Source organism: Anguilla anguilla, chromosome 15, assembly GCF_013347855.1.
Source record: "Anguilla anguilla isolate fAngAng1 chromosome 15, fAngAng1.pri, whole genome shotgun sequence".
NCBI classification, from domain to species: domain Eukaryota; kingdom Metazoa; phylum Chordata; class Actinopteri; order Anguilliformes; family Anguillidae; genus Anguilla; species Anguilla anguilla.
This window is the reverse complement of record NC_049215.1, coordinates 26,451,096-26,468,505: the sequence shown is the minus strand read 5'-3', so window position 1 is coordinate 26,468,505 and position 17,410 is coordinate 26,451,096. Positions and strand designations below refer to the sequence as shown.

General features: G+C 46.8%; 1 protein-coding gene across 3 annotated transcripts in view; it reads left to right on the top strand.

The window, feature by feature from the left end:
• LOC118214083 (mannosyl-oligosaccharide 1,2-alpha-mannosidase IB-like) overlaps positions 1 to 17,410 on the top strand; it is a 101,113-nt gene that overhangs the window by 6,033 nt on the left and 77,670 nt on the right. For all 3 annotated transcript variants that reach the window (XM_035393584.1, XM_035393583.1, XM_035393585.1), the window contains one exon: positions 10,998 to 11,256. In XM_035393584.1, the coding sequence (XP_035249475.1) occupies positions 10,998 to 11,256 (259 nt within the window). The remainder of the gene's footprint in view (positions 1 to 10,997; positions 11,257 to 17,410) is intronic.

Here is a 17,410-nt window from a genome sequence, read left to right as displayed (position 1 = left end):
CTCTTTCTGTTCTACTGAGGAGGTTGTTTGACGCTCCCCAGTGATTTGATTGTCATAATCTATTTCGCCAGCAAAGAGAGTAGCTGCCTGCGTGTCACATCCTAGACCTCCACATGTCAGTATTGCATTATTACCCTGCTCTGTAATGCCACAATTCCGTTCACACAAACTGTTCCATTGGTTGTGTTTACCTTCACGGCAGTATTCTGCGAACAATGAGGCATCAGTAAACGCAGTCTGTTCCAGTAAGAATTTTGACGCTGCCTTTGCGAATTGCTCCCGACTGCCGTCACATGGATTCTCTGCGCTGCAGAGAGAGGCTTCTGGCAAGTTCCACGAGTCAGTGGAGCCAAGTCAGTCTGCATCATCTTTATCATTTTCATCACCGTGGTTATTTATTTTATGCTTTACGATCTCTGAATTAATTCCTCTTTCACACTTCATTTTCCCCCATAAGGTGTGTGTGTGTGTGCATGTGCGTGCGTGTGTGTGTGTGTGTGTGTGTGTGTTTGTGTGGTCCTACAGCCTAAGGCTTTTTTTATACCTTCACTACAACTGAAATTCATCAATGCACAGATGCATGGACTGTTATAATTAGGTAATTCCATTGGTTCAAGCTGGAGGGAAATATTTGCAATTCTGCCCCCAAGTAGAGATTGTGCATCGAACGTGAAATAGTTTGATTGTGCTGCAGTCATAATTTTCAGACAGTTTAAGCTGGTGCAATTGCAATTATTTTTCTGCTAAAGTGATTGTAGCATTTTTGTGACAGCAGCCGGTTTCTGTAACTAATCTGCGGAAGAGCAGCCTGCCTCCGTGTGACATGCGTGCTGTGCTGTGCTGTGACTGTGCGACGTCCCCTGTAGACGGCCGGCATGGCTCTGCGGTCTGCTCAGAAGGCTCCCAGCACACATGGCACGGCGGCCATCTTTCATCCGCACTCAGTTACGGCTGCGGAGTTATTCTCTGTGGATTTATCCGGTGCCAAACGGGAGCGCTTTAGCTTTGGAAACCATTTTTTATTTCCCGCCAGACGTTGTAAAACGTGTGGCATGTTCCGCCTCAGTCAGCTCAGCGTCCGTTGGCCCTTCCCCACGCCTCCTTCAGTCGCTATAGCAACTGCCAGCGGCCTTTGACGCCGGAGAGGATGACGTCACGAGGAGGGAGTGGCTCTCCCGTGCAGGTGAATCGTGAGTGGTCTATGTGTTTGGAGCCTGGGGGGGGGGGGGTTTACTTTTTAAAAATTTGATTTGCGCCATTGTTATCCCTGATTGAATCTCGAGCTCAGCTGCGGCGCCCATTGCTTCAACGTCCTTCACCAACTCCGAGAGAGCGCAGAAAGTACGATGCGTGCCCGCTGGAGCAGGTGCTTATTGTCAGTCCGTAGCGCAAGGACTGAGTCTGTGCGGTCGGAGAGAGAGAGAAGACCGTGCAGCAGAGGCGCGCGGAGCTGGGGCGGTGCGAGGTGGCCGCTGATAAATGAGGCGAGGAACGATCTGCCGAAACCCTGCGAGAACCAGAGCCTCCGGGCATTTACAGAGCCCTGCTGAGAACAGGTGTGTGAGTGGGAAGTGCCCCATTTACAGTGGGGGTTATGTATGTATGCATGCCTGGCTCCTTCCCTCAGTAGGAGACAGGAGACAGAGTCACTCTAATTCTAACATTTAGGTTAAATCCAAATGGCTGTTCAGTGATTCTCCTCATCAGGTCCCCCGTTCATGGTCCTTCGTCCCCCTGCTCGGTCTAGCTGGCGTACCTTGGGCCGTCTGCCTGGTAGTTTGTCCATGTCGGTGTGCTTTGTCACTGAGGGCCGTGTCAGTAATCCCGCCCATTTGTCCCGTATCGCCATGTCTGTCGTGTGGCCTGGCGAAATGGCGAAACGGCAAGGTTCCCACTCGTCTCGCCCTGCCTGTGGTTCCCGCTCATCTCGCCTCACCTGTGGATCTCGGAACCCAAGCAGGTGTCACGTTAGTCAGCAGCTCAGTGGTGTGATGCGTTCGATACGTCCCATCTCCTGCTATTCAGCTACTCTTCTGTGGCTCATGGTTTGCTTTAATGACCTTACCTGGCCTTCACTGGCCTGTTGTGATTGGCTGTAAAATATTGGTTACGTCCTGTGGGTGATGAAAATGGAACTATGATATTTTGACACTGTGTACAGGGCAGGAACCATTTTTTTGAGCAAGTGTGAAAATGTGTACTTTTGTGATGCTGGATTGAAATCTAGTTAGTCATAATGTGCTTTCTAATTTAAAATCCAGTTTCTTTGGAAGTTTTGTACAGAGGATCCCCCACCCCCAACAAGCTAAATTGTCGCTTGCAGTTTCATTGCTTTGGCATATCTTGAATTACGGGGGGTTCATTACTGCACTGACTGCTATGCTTTACCCTGTGGCTCAGCGCTATGGCAACTCCATAGCTAAACCAGGCGGCCATATTGACCACATGGTAGGAGGTTACACTTATTGCTCTGAAACCAGACAGAGGGAGGTTTGTTATGAAACTTAGCTATATCTATTACGGACTCTACCAGAGTCCCCTCAGGAAATTGGACAGGTTTTTAATCAATGGGTTAAATAAAAATTGAATTTGTTTGAAGGTCTTTGAAGGTCTTGAATGAATGTTTTGGCTGTCCTCTGCGCTGCTCAGTGAAGTGGAAACATTCATGTGAACGTGCCAGTAGAGTGTGGGGGCATAATGCTGGCACCCGCGGCTACCCCGTCTCTGGCCCTGCCCATATCACCCCTTCAGCCATCTCCCGGTTTCCCGTGGCTTTGGCTCTCTTCGTATGGAAGGACCAAGCCTTTGTGTCCCTCCGTCCCTCCGTCCGTTCGTCCGTCCTGAGTCATTCTGGGAATCAAGCCTTTTGTTCCCCTTTACAGTCTGGTGCTGTTATGGTTTTAAGCACTGCTAGCTCTCCATGGGAGTCTATGTAATTGGCAGGTGTGGGTCTATGTTGGCAGCTGCTTGAATTGTATTCAAATGTGTAAAAAAAAAAAAAAAAGGTGCTGGCTGTGTCAGTAGCTGTTCCGATTGTGGCAGTGCTCTTTGTGTTAGCAGCTGAAGTCAGTGTAGCAGCCTCGGCTGTTTGAGAAGCTCTTTGTATTTCAGAGGTGTTGTCTGTGCCTGTGTCAGTACGGCTTGGATATGTGGGGCACACAGGTAGTGCCCTGGGCTGGGAGATCAGTGTACTGTGTGCAGGTAGCTCTCAGGTGACAGGCGGTACAATGCCAGAGAAGCAGGGCTTGGATACTGTTACACATTCACTCCACCAAGTGGGTCAGTGGAAAATGCAGACTGGACTGCCTGTCTGACCACAGGAGAGAGAGAACTGCTCACTTCTTTCTGTACCACAGAGAGGAGAGAGAGAGAGAGAACAGCTCACTTCCATCTGTACCACAGAGAGGAGAGAGAGAGGGAGAGAACTGCTCACGTCCATCTGTGCTAGAGAGAGAGAGAGAGAGGGAGAGAACTGCTCACTTCCATCTGCGAGAGAGAGAACTGCTCACCTCTATCTGTACTACAGAGAGGAGAGAGAAAGCGAGAGAACTGCTCACCTCTATCTGTACCACAGAGAGGAGAGAGAGAGAGGGAGAGAACTGCTCACCTCCATCCATACCACAGAGAGGAGAGTGAGATAACTTTTCACCTCCATCTGTACCGTTGGGATATGAGAAGAGAGGGAATCACTGAAATCTGCCCCACAGAGGAGAGGGAGAGCCTTTCCTGTTCCCCAGACTCTGTCGCACACTTGCAATGAACCCGAAAACCTTGTAACCTTATCCGATTCCTTAATGCTATCATTTCCATTGAGGCTTTCTTACCAAGAACAATGCAAACAGAAACAAACAAAGTGATAGGGGAGGGGTTCTGTCTGGAGAACGTGGTAGAGGGAGTATTGGATTGCTTCGTCCGTGTGAAATTTGATCGGTTTTCATCAGATGTTGTCTCTCCATGGTAATATAGGCCAAGTGGCCTGTAGCCAGATCCATTCCATCTCATCGTGACACGATATCCCTGTGCCCTGGTGCCACAGCCCCCTCCAGTATTCCGGGACAGAGCTGCTTGCTGTGTGTGGCCCCATGGCCGGTAAATGAAGAGTCTGAAAGGCTTGCCGTATTCTTTATCTTTGCCCATTTGTCCGGCTGCATCATTATTTTACAGACTTGAGAAAGGTGCTGTCAGGTTTCCATGTCTGAACACTGTTTTGGCTCTCACCGAACCTTTACAGTGCACGTGTGTGTTTAGATTTATGTGAGGACGTGGTGTGCTGGAAGTGTGTGTGTGAGTGAGATGAGACCTTCTCAGTGAATGGTTTTATTTATAGGGGTAAAGGTTCATTTTGGGAAGGCACTTATACCTATTTACACAGCTGATTGGTTCACTGACTCCACAACAGTTCATTGACCTTCACCTGCCATGTTCTCTGGCCTCCCCATATCCCCCTGGTGCAGGCTTCCATCCCCATGTCTCCCTGATGTAGGGTCCCATCCCCATGTCCCTCTGGTGCAGGGCCCCATCCCCATGTCCCTCTGGTGCAGGGCCCCATCCCCATGTCCCTCTGGTACAGGGCCCCATCCCCGTGTCCCTCTGGTGCGGGGTGCATCTCATGTTCCTCGGATGCTGGGACAGCCATGGGTGTGCTGTTTATCAGGTGACCGTGGACACAGTTGAAAGTAGCGCTCCTGACATGTCCAGAGAGAGGATGCTTCAGGGCATTGATTCACTTTCAGAGACATTCCCTGCATTGAAAAGTTACTAAATAAAAACCCAGAGACCTGCCTCAAGGTCTCCCATAGAGGGGTCTGACAGAAAGTGCTCCCATGTGTCACCCGCCAGACACCATTCTTCCTGACAAACGGAAGATTCCCAGCATCCGAGGACCAAATGTGAGAATCATTAGCTATAGTGGCGATGCTTGTCACATGGATTATCTTTACATCCTTCATTTACTGAAAGGACAGATAGTCTTTCAATTATTCATGGAAACCACTCTCTCGACAACCTCCCAGATCACAGCCATTGAAACAAATGGAACAAATATTGTAACGCACACCTTAAAGGCTTATTTCACATTCTGTCCTGAATTGATGAAATGTCAGACCTGCCCCAAGCATACTCTTATTGATATAAACTAAATACATAAAATAACTTATGTGTTTTGTTTTTTAAAAATCATGCATATTAAACTGTGAGCTTACTCAAGTGATTGTTGGCTGAATTCTGATTATTATTAAAATTTCACACAGTGATACTTTGTATGCTATGAAAGACTTCATAATGAAGTATAATGAAGTAGTGTATAATACTGGTGCATCGATGCTGCTTGTTGGTGTTAGCGTTGGACCGATCAGGCCCTTAAGTGCTCATATTGGGGATTGGGGAATTAATGTAATTTTCCGATTCAGATCGTCTGAAGTCTAAACAGTTCAGCAAAGTACAATTTGTTCATTCCTTTTTGTGCCTTATAGCAATACTAGGAGCAAATTACTTCTCAGCACAGCTCCACAAATTGTGGGCTAACAGGGGAACAAGTTGGTGTGATACTTTTTTTTATATATATAGCGCTTTTTACAATGGGCATCGTCACAAAGAACCCCTCCAAGAGCCAAGAACACACCTAGGGGGGCAGTGGCATGGAAAATCTCCCAGGCTGGTAGCCTAATAGGAGGAAACCATGAGCAGAACCTGACTCAGAGGGGGAGCCCATCTGCTGTTGGCTGCCATTGGGTTAAGTGGAAAAAGGGCTGATTTACAAATTACATGTATAATAAGCAGACAAAAATGACAGTACATAGATGTCAATGACAGTATGTGACTGAAGCCAGGCAGGGATGACTCTATTTGTGAGGAGAAGCGAGCTGGCAGGCCAGCGGATGGTACTGTCAGGCTGGGGACTGGCATTGAGCTGGAGCTGAGCCAGTTGCTTCTGGAGGAGGGTGCTCAGGCCCTCTCATAGCTACCAGGAAAAAGGGAGGGGGGGGGGATCATTAGGCAGCTGGGATGTATTGGTGAGTCGAGCAGAAGAGATGGAGGTGCCCGAGAGGCTATGTCTACTAGCCTGTGTATCGCTATCTTGGGGGGATGGTTTTAACTTTACAACATTATCTATTCATGCTGCTGGATAAACAGTGTTTCTGAGTATATGTAGGCTATAATTTAACGTTCCCTGTCATGCATCGCCTTGGTCTGCTCGGGTGCCTTGCTGCACACGTGTGGGTTTTTCTGGATTTTGGTGGAGCCCTGAAGTTAATGGTGTTAAATGGCCAGATCTTGGCATCTTATGAAATGTCCGTGTTGCCCAGAGCGTGATCTACTCTGTGGGATTGTGCAGGGTTTATGCCAGCATGAGCATGCCCTGTGAGTCTGCCTCCTGCCCATTGTTCAGTTTAATCACAGCTTGGTCTCGGAGTTAACCAGCTTCGCCTCCGAGTCTGTGTACTGTGAAGTCTTCTTTTGTCCTTTTTATTAAGCCTTATATTTATTTAGCTGTTAGCATTTTCCGTATTTGTCCATAAGATACCACTGTTGAGGTTATTAAGATCTAGGTCTATGCTTTCACTGAATGCTAATCCAGTTTCCTGTCCACAGTCCAGTCTGTGGTTGATAGTGAAATGAACCACATCCTTTCATTATAACGCCTCCATAGATGGGTTTTATTGGTAGAAATAGCTTTTTGTGTGCCAGATCAGTCTGCTGAGTGGGCAGAGTGTCTTTTAATTTTTTACAAATTTTATTAATGACTGATTTTTTTTATTGGCAGTATTGTTACTGTGTAGTTTATCCTGTGTGGTCTCATCATATGAAATTCTCTGCATAATGTTAATGATATACTTGACTGTTTTGTTATTGTGTGTTGCATTATTCCTCCAGCTTGTTGTCCTTTTTAGTTGCGTTATTGGCTTATGGTTAATTCTTAAGCCCAAGTAGTTTATTTTGTGAGGTAGACTATCTCATTTGGCTCTTGTGAGAAAATATACTTTCGAAGAGGCAAACGGTAATGACTTTGGTACACCGGCACTTTTCTGTTTGCCATTTGTCTCCCGCAGATGTACACATCAAGAAACAGCGCCACAAACGCGCCTGTGCCATCTCCTCTTGAGAATCTGTGCTAAAAATGGTTTGAGTTATGATGGCCCAAATGAAAGGGGATTGCAGGTCTGTCGAGCATGTTAGCAGGTTCCTTCCAGAATGTTCTCTCTCCCTGGGACATAAGGAAAGAGGAGCTTCCTGTGGCTGAGGCTGCGCCCTTATCAGACCCTGCCTAACAGCAGTTTATCTGCAGGGGACAGGGGCACTGACAGAGGAAGAGAGATGGGAGGGGTTTGAGCCGTGCCTGATGCCTTATGCCTGGACAAGGGCACTACTGGGGTGACGATGATCGAGAGGTTTTGCAATTTCTTCTGCCTGGACAAGGGCACTTCTGGGGTGATAATGATCCAGGGGTTTTGCGATTGCTTATGCCTGGGCAAGGGCACTGCTGGGGTCACAATGATCCTCGGGCTTTGCGATTGCTTATGCCTGGACACGGGCACTGCTGGGGTCACAATGATCCAGGGGTTTTGCGATTGCTTATGCCTGGGCAAGGGCACTGCTGGGGTCACAATGATCCTCGGGCTTTGCGATTGCTTATGCCTGGGCAAGGGCGCTGCTGGGGTGATGATTATTGAGGGGCTCTGCGATTGCTTTTGCCTGGGCAAGGGCACTGCAGGGATGATGATGATGATCGAGGGGCTCTGCGATTGCTTATGCCTGGCCAAAAGTGCTGCTAGGATACAGTGACGGAGGGCTTGTTTGATTGCTGGGGTCTGTAGGAGGTCACTGCGGTGTTGACCGGGAGACCGCGCAGTCGCGCGGTGCAGGGATGAGGAGGCGCTGAGATTGTTCTGACCTGGAGCTGTCTCTCTGTATTACTGGGCCTGGCAGGCCGCTGACGGCCTCATTATTGCGCGTTTGACGTTACGAGGCGCGCGTGAAATCGCCGAGACGCCGCGGCTGTGGAAACGGCGATTTGGGAGACGCCGAGGTGAGGGAGAGGGGAGGAGAAGAGAAGATGGGGAAAGAGAGGAACTCAAAAGGAGAGAAAGGGAGAGATAAAGTCTGTAAAGAGCATGAGAAACGGAGGGATAGGGAGCGTAGGAGAGTAGGATGCTTAGGGAAGCTCAGGTCTAGGCTTCAAAGGCTCGACACAGTGATTTCACTGGCGTGTGTCATGGCTGAAGTACTGGCTCGGTAGTTTCTTAGCAGCTGCTCGGTCGCTCCCCCAGCTACTACAATGGACAGATTGAATCGTATTCAGAAGAATGTGTTCATTCACACGAGTGGCACATTTATGTCCTGACCCAGGAAATGCCATCGCATTAATTAGCGCATGGCTGGCGCATGGAGTGAATGCTGCAGTCAGGCCAGCGCAGCCGCAGCGAGCAGCAGAAGACGCGGTGACACGGCCGGTTCTGCGGCTGTCTGAATCGTGCTGTCTTCTAAAGAAGGCATGAGAGATGACCGTTTCATCTCTGGAGCAAGATGCTTTTCCTCCTGTGATTCGACGAAAGCGCAGCAGTGCGGGATTAGTAAGATGTTTGTACTTGTGAGAGAAAGCAGATAATTCTGCCATCGCCAAGCTAATTTCTCAAGTGCCCAATACCTCTACTGCTAAACAGCTCCTATAAATTAGCCTATGTTCCCTCTGTAAGATGAACTGTTCAGGGAAAGGGAAGGGAAACATTTTTTGTTGCGCTACATTCTATTCATTCGTTGGGTAATTGGCCCTTTATAAGTATTTTGAGATTATAGCATCAGTGCTAATTTTAATGAAGATAAATTACACATACAGTGGGGACCAAAAGTCCTGGTTGTTTTCATTATTTATCAAGGAATAGTGCAATTATGATTCTCCATTTTCACTTTCAAGATGCATTTTTGAGAACAAGGAGAGCTTATTAGGATGGCATTCCCACCACAGACACCGGACCTGAACCCGGCCAAACACCTGTGAGATCAGCTGAACAGAGAAAAGGCCAAACATCGGCAGGTCATCTGTGGTTAGTGTTGAGAAAGTGCTGGGAAGAAATGGAAGATGAGGTGGTGCATCATCTGGTGGAATCAATGCCAAGCAGATGGAAGGCTGTAATCAAGGCAAAAGCCGGACACAAAAACCTATACACTTTTTTTGACTTGAATAAGAAGCATCATAATCGTATTGGCCCTTGATTAATAATGAAAACAGTCAGTTCTTGGTAGTGTCCTCAGACTTGTGTTCCCCACTGTAATAGCATGTGCTCTGGGTCAGGGGCTCAGCTGGCGAGGCGGTGTGTTGCTCGGTGGGGTTTGGTAAGCCGCATTCATCCCCGGCTCAGATGTAAAATGGCAGCTAAATTTCATGTCGGGCGCCACGTGCTGTGTCAGGCTCCTCCAGCGGACGCACGTCTGAAATGCAGAACTGAACCCAACGCGTGGAAAATGTAAGAGCGTCTGCCAGGCCTGAAAATAATGTGATGTCACGCAGTGGACCCGCTGCGCTACTGCGACTGGCGTTCAGCACAGTCTGATCCACGAGTCAGGCTCGAGCGTCCTGATGTACTCACCGCTACGCGCTTCGGCGTCGTAATGGAAAGGAAGCGCCCTAGTCGCGGGGGCCGGGCTGTCTGTGGGTTGGTTTGATTTTCCGTCTGGTCTGTCTGGCTGTCCGTGTGAGCGTGAGTCTGAATCCCTGTGACCGATTTCACTGACATCACTTCCCGACCTACAGATTTTCGTCCTTCAGATATCCTACCGCGGTTCCCTCTGCTCTTCTGCTGTCATGTTATACATCAGAATATAAACCCTTTAAGGTGTGAGGTCCCAAATATGTGATTAGAATGTTTATAATTGAACATTCTAATGCGGGTGTTACATCACTACTGGTAACTGAAAGCAATGGAGTTTGAGAACACTGACTTCTAATTTAGAATAATTTTTTTTATTTTTAATTCCGATACCTACTCTTTTAAAGGGTTAATATCTCACCGGGCTCACTGGTCCGGTGGAGACGCAGCCTGATTGCCAGATGATCAGGCCTGTTTGATCCTGAGCAGCTCTTATGCTGCTGTGAGTCTCTGCCGTAACCAGCGCAGAGCATCAGGAGCTGGGCATAAGGCCATTACGCATTGACATATCCATCGCTGCTAACGATAACGGGCAGGCTGCCATGGCACAAACGACATGAATATGCACCTTATGTCGGTCGTACAGCGGTTTGGCTGTTCACGAATGCTGGAACGTTCTCCGTTTGCTAGTTAACACCTGTGGGTGCTAACTGATTGCGAGTCTTCCGTATTATAATTTACGCTAATCACAACAGGGTTGATGAGGTAGGTTGAGAACCAGAGGTTGTTTAAGCCATTGGGCCGGCATCCCACAATCCACTGCAGACTCAATTAAGATCAGCCTGCGGGAGGTGAGAAGCATTTGCCTCATTGCCATTTGAATCCGCTAATATTTCATCAGAATTAATTATAAATAATTAGTATGACAGAAAATGAAAAAGGTCGTAAAAACTCTGCGGGCTTGAAGGCTTAACGGATAATGTTGCATGTTAAAGTGTGATACTTGGAATGCTGGGTATAGCCTATAATGAGAGCTTGTTTTGGTGAATGTAGCAAATGTCTGAAATATTTCTGTGCCTAAGATAATTTATATTGTTGGTTGTTGTTTTTTCATAGATAAGTGCTTTAGAATAGTTTAATCGTATTATTTACTTATCCTTAATTGTTCTGCGGCGTTTAGCGAGGAGTGGGGGGAACTGCAGCCAAGACCTGTTTTCTTTTGTTTTTACTGTTTCTAAATGTCTATTTGTTGTTATTGAGGAAGAGCAAAATCTAAGACTAAGTATTCTTCAGTGAATGAGCCAGTCAGTCTCTTTGGGAAGCAGTCAGGGTCAGTCGGCCGATCGAGTCTTCGCTGGCCGCTGAGGTGTCCGCTAACGAACCCCTCTGTCCCGTGCCTGTCCCCCCCCGCAGGGAGGAGGAGGAGAGCCTGCAGAGCAAGATCCGCGCGGACCACGAGCGGGCCCTGGAGGAGGCCAAGGAGAAGCTGCGGAAGAGCCGGGAGGAGCTGCGGGCCGAGATCCGCACCGAGAAGACCCGGCTGGCCCAGGACCTGAAGAAGAAGGACGGCGGCAGGCCCCTCCCCCCGGTGCCCATGCCCAAACTGGTGGGGGTGAACAACGGCGACCCCGGGGACCCCGACGTCAAGGAGAAACGGGACAAGATCCGAGAGGTAGGGCCGCGGGGACCCGTCCGTACGCGGGGGGGTGGTCTGTGCTCTTGGGACGTGGAGGCCTCTGCGGGTGACTGAAGGGCCTGTTTTTGGGGAGATGTTTGGGGTAGGGGTATTCCTGTATGCACAGTTTAGAGGTACCCTGTTTTTTTTTTTTTGTTGCCATTCTAGCAAATGGCTTATCCTGCCTGTTGTGCTAAAATGCACTCAGTGCTAGCCTCTGTTACACTGCTCTCAGTGTAAGCCCTGTACAGCCTGTTTTTCAGCTATATTCACACACACACAAATTAGAATGGAGCAGTGATTACTCTCTTTTAATTGTGCAGCATATGTGAAAACCAAACAATAGATGGAAAGGTTTCTTCCTTTCACATTACTGGTTTCACATTCTGGTCACCTAGAGATGATGAGAAATGTGTGCCTGCTGTCAATATCCACCTGAACGTTCCCCTTAATCATGATTTCCCCTGCTTGTTCTCAGACATTAGTATAGAGCTGCCTCTCCACTTCCCCTTGTTTTTAGAGATTTGGCAACAATAAAGATTTCAACAAGAAAGACTAACACCGTATTGTGGAAGCTGATACTTCAGTGTACTGTTGCAAAAGCAAAGAAGGAATTTCACTAGCCCCATTGGCAATAAAGTCCGGTTGTGGATTTTTTGTGTGTCTCAAGTGAGAATTCACATCTTTACTCTAATTAGTTCAGACTGTAAAGATGACTGTAGCTTGAAACTTGTGAGTGTGACCTTCATGCCGGTCTGTGGTGTTCACCTCTTATGCCGCTCTGCGCAGCCTTGTTTTATGTGAGAGCACTAAAAGCTCAAACTTCGTGTGACCTGTTTTACTGCCGAAGCCTCTCGGGTTAAACTTTGCAGGATCGCTAAAACCTTTCGCTTTACGGCGCCTCTGCTCGCTCGCTCACGGTCGCACACGCCGACACATTAGAGACCGCTTGACTGAGGCTGGTCCTAATTGCACAATCAAAGAAATGGAATGCCCTCATTTGCAGTTTTTGCAGTAGGAGACACCCATAAAGAGCAGGCAGAAACAATATGGCGTGCGTACGCATCCAGATTACCAGGTACCAAATAAAGGGTATGGGAGCAATCAAGCATAACTAGCGAAGCAGCCACATGGAAAAAAGAAATCTTTTAGTTTAGTTTATGGATCTTTTAGAAGAACCTTTTAGAAGTTTACAGATGAGGAAATATAATTAATGTTTAATGAAGTACAGCATCACAGTGCCGTATAACTGCGCAGGACCACAACACAATTCCCTGCAAAATGAGAAATTCATATTCATGAGCTGCTCGCTGATGGCAGATTGGTCTTGTTGTCCTTTCAATGAAACAAATATAGGAGAAATATTTCTGGGACAAAGCGTCCAACGCCTCGGACAGTACAATGTGTTTTGTGAATTTGTAAAATGTCTGCAACTGTAGATCTGTATGCAAGGAAATGTAAAGTGGAGAGCAAATTCATCATAGCTGGCAAGGAGTTTGATCTTTGGGTGTGTGGCCTTGTCCATATCCTCCAGTGATTTGGTTGCTGTGTGGCTGTGCAACCTGTTTCCATCGCTTCACTGTTTGCTTGGCAGATGGTTATTCCTGGACTGAAGAATTACAGCTGAATAAATGGATCGTGTGCAAAAATGTCATGTATACTGTAGGTCTGGACAAGAGTGCCTGCCTAATGGTGAAATGTAATGTTGATTAATGGATGACTTTCTCCTACCATGTTCTGTTTTGCCTGCTGGGTCTTCTTTTGGCTGTGATGACTGCTGTCATGTTTCAGAGAGAGAAGTCTTATTAACTGGCCTTTTAGACTGTGAGCTAGGCTATGTTAGCACTCAGCAAATTCTAGCCAACTGCTGGATTCAGAAATTGTCCTTTTAAACACATTTTACTTCATTCTCACTTGCCTGATAGTATGCATGAACAGATTTAACTCTGTGTCAAAAGGAATGCCGTGGAGTGACATAATCCCCGCAAATCACATTTCAATGACGATTTTAACGCATTGTGACCGTTTGGTAAATCCAGGTTAGATATACTGTGATCCCACAGCGACTGCTCTTGTGTTCAAATAGCATTTGTCATCCGTCAGTAAATACGACCCTCCCTGTTTAAACATCAGTTGCCTGTTTTACTGTGTGAAGCTCTGCTCACACTGGTTTGAGCCAATTCAGATGGACTGAGCCCTCAGTCTCAGATCCAGTAATTAGGAGTACTGGATAATGTATTTACAGCTCAAATGGGCTGCCTTGCACACCGCTGGTCGGAAATGAAATGACATGCCACAGTTTATGATTTGCCTGTTTTTTCTTTTTTTTTTTTTGGGGTGGTGACATGTAAGGTGATGGAGTTCCTCGTTGACCAGCTTTTTTTTCCCTCCTCTATATGGAAAAACGAACAGACGTATTAATGTGTTTCTGAAAGCGGGTCTCTCTGTGAGAAGGCGTTCAGCACTGCTGGCAGTGTCGCTGCTTGCCGTTGCTTAGCGTTGGAGTGGCAGCAGCTGACAGCCTGGCCTTCTTTGCACTGAAACAGTGCTGATATTGATGGGGAGAGAAGGTGCAGCCTCAGGCATGGTATATGGGCTGTACCGCCACTATTACACCTCTCTGCTTTCCTGGAAGGAAACTGGCCTCTGTTTTATGGGTTGAATTCAAATTATGTACAAGCCCAATAGACTTTTACTTTTTTTTTTTCCCCCTCTCTCCTTACACCAAGATCTTCATAAGCATGTTTGTGTGATGTAACGCTCTTACTTGGTCGAAATGTTTGAATTTATTGCCCAATTTCGTCTTCTTTTTTTTTTCTTGCCAAAGTAAAGGAACGATGGAAATAAATACAGCCTCTTGGGGCCGGTATAATCCAGAAGGCCCTGCAGTTCCATGATAAATTACAAGCCCGCGTCGCGCGGTCTTGCTGTCCTAGGTTTGCCAGGGCTGTGCAATAGTCCCTAGTGCGGAATGGGGCAGCGTCCATCTTACTTTATTATCCTTGTTTCAGAGGCTGTCACAGGTGGGCCTAACTGAACAGATCTGATGTATTGGGTGTAACTGGGCGAGGCTGAGTGACGGGACTTGATTGTGCTAATTTGGGGAAGACGGAGGTATCGGTGAGAAGGAGGAGGATTTTTCTTGAATGGAGAGCGACGCGCCTCGGTCGTCCGCACTGCCGCGGTACAGCGGCGCCGCGGTGACAGAAAAAAGCCCCGAGAAAGCAAAACAAAGTGTTTTTGTTTAGCACAACGGGCTAAGTGTGGATGCTCAAACACAAATTACGGGTATTACTCAGACCGCCAGTCCGCCAACAGCTCATGAATTATTCCTTTTGTAACAAACGTCCGACAGCAATTTCACCATCAAAGGAGAGCTGTAATTAGGCAGTGTTTTGACACGAAACTGCTTTCCTGTTGAAACTGGCAGAACTTCTGTTGTTTCTCGTCTGTGGATCACTGCTCAGAGACCGTCTCTGCAGAGAAGGCTGTGGAGAAGAATATTTTATATATATAATTATATCATTTTATATAATTTCTGTGTGAAATCTGAGGATGTGATCACTGGAAGAGTAAGGAGAACGCTGAAAATAACAGCAAACAGAAACCCCCCCCCCAAGGAGGAAGTTAGCGTCAAACTGCGGATGGTTTCCCTGAAAAGCCAGCCAATCAGCAGCAAGGCTTTGCAGCTTCCATGCAAAGGCAAATCACATTATCACATTGAAGCTGTACAACATTGCTGCTGAATGGCTGTCTTATCAACCCCGAATATATTATCGGTGGTGAAGTTTTTTCCCCGAAGCATTTCATGTGGCCTCTGACACTTTACTACAGCAAATGTTTACTACTGCATGAGGTAAGACTCATTTTAAAAAAGACAGAAGACTGCCTATACGCTCCATGGCAGCGGTTATTAAAAAGGTTGCCATTCGATATATCATTCAGCCCTAAGTGCTGTGCCAGTGTTCGGTGTCACGTCCATGTGCTATAGCTCTGGTATGGAAAGGTAACTATTGTGTACAAAGTGAGCCGGCTCTTGGTTCCAGTCTGTGTTAGACTGTCTCAGCAGGGATACAATCGGTAATCTCTAATGTGCGCTCCGGTGTCTGGCTCACCAACACTCTTCTCTCCTTGTGGATGTCTCCATTACTGTTGAGTAATGGATACTGAAGCAGTATTGATTGAAGGTCGATCTTAGATCCCCTTCCATGCAAAGGCCGCGCACCATCTTGGAGGGGGGTGTGAGGGTCCATACGATGGACGATGGCTGTGGGGTTGGGTGAGACAGTGGCTACACTGACTGTACATGAATGGTGTGTCGTTTCTGTTTGTGTGTGCTGTAAGAACGCAGGTTCTATTTATGTAAACGTGTAAATGATTTCATTTTAACACGGTTTGTCGTCTCAAGAAAGGGTTTCTCTGTTTGAGTTTTCTCCGGGGACAGCAGATATTGGGTGAGCTCACGCTAAACAGGGGGTGATCTACGCTGTGAGCTGCATTGACAGCAAAACGAAGGGCCCAGATGTACGTGAAATCAGCCTAATCTGGAGCTAGGGGAGAGGGTTGTTTACTGTGTGGGAGAACGGTAACCATTTTCTATGATGAAACCCCGGTGTGTGGGCAGTTTTCCATTCAGTTGTTCACAACCTTTTAAAAGCAAGACCTATTACCTGCAGTGAGGGCTAACTCAGCATATAGCCTCCAGACCGCAGAGCTTATCTTCAACTTTGCAACAAAGACGCTGTAGTACTACGTAGCGTTGTTATGAACGGAGCACAGCGACCAAAATATTTGAGAATTACACAAATTATTTGACTCACTAGTCTTGTTTTCTTCACTGAGTAAAAAGGGCCAACAGATCTATTTTTGTGAACTGACCCAAGACGACTCTGTTATTAGCTATTAGCTCATTATGAGGGATAATGTGCTCAAGGTAATTTCGTCATAGGTGGACCTGGTGCTTTCAGCTTTGTTTGCCTGTGGTGTAGCCTACATTATTTCCTGCCACTGGTAGTTTTTGAATGACAGACTTTCTGCTCTCAAACATGGCTTCAGTGTATGAGCTTATACGTCCAATGGCGTGATATAAATAGCGTTACATCTTAATCTGTATCAAGTGCAGAATTTTCTTTCCAGCCAACGTGATGAGAGCAGTGTTTGGAAATGTATTCAGTGCATGCTTGTAATGTAGGCTAATTGTCAGGGAAGCAGGGGAGGTTTGGATTCAGCGCTTGTTTTATGGTGTCCAGTGAAAATCCCCGGATAGCAGTATTTCTTCTGCAGATGATGGGTGGGTAACTGCGAGCACCAGGTTCTTTTTTGGGCCTGATCGTTCTTCATCTTGTGCAGAATCATTTCATTGCTTGTGATTCAGCTGTGACCAAACCCAGTTTTTACTCACATGCTCAGAGAAAGGCCTGTTTGCCCTTAGCGTTGTCCACTCAGCTGAGCCATTTTGTTCATTGTTAACATGGCAGACATGACAGTCATGCACTGCAAAAGCCAAAAAATGAGTGAATCTCAGCCAATATTTTAGTCTTGTATTTAGATCATGTTTCTGTCACTTTTTTCCACATAAGACAAAAATATTGCAAATGAGGTGAGGCAGTTTGACTCATTTCATGATTTGCCAATTGGGTTAGAAAAACGGTAGCTTAAGACAAGCCAATTTTCCTACATGAGCAAAAATAGTAAAGATCTTGAGCGTCATGACAAGACTAAAGCACTTGTTAAGACCGATTTCTTTGCTGTGTATAGCGTTAAGTGCATCATATAAAATTTACACTACGCAAACAAATAGCTGCAGACTCCATCATTTCCGACTTCACTGTGCCGGCTAATTGAAATGCTTTAAAGCTTCGCACTGGGACTCACTGCATCATTTCTCTGCTTGTAGCTTTGATACCCTGACAAAGGCCTACACAATAAGTTGTTGCTCTCTATTCAGCTCGTGTTGGTGTTGGAACTTTTATCCTCAGCTTCTAGCAGTAAAATCCTGCAGCCCAATAGTTAGAGAAGCTTAGCTTAGTACTTTTCCGGACATCCTCACTGCAGACATTATCAGAGGGAAGACATGTTTGAGTCTTCTTCCCTTTTCTTAATTATCCATCGGATAACTTGTTTCGATAACTGTCACAGATAACCAGCCAGT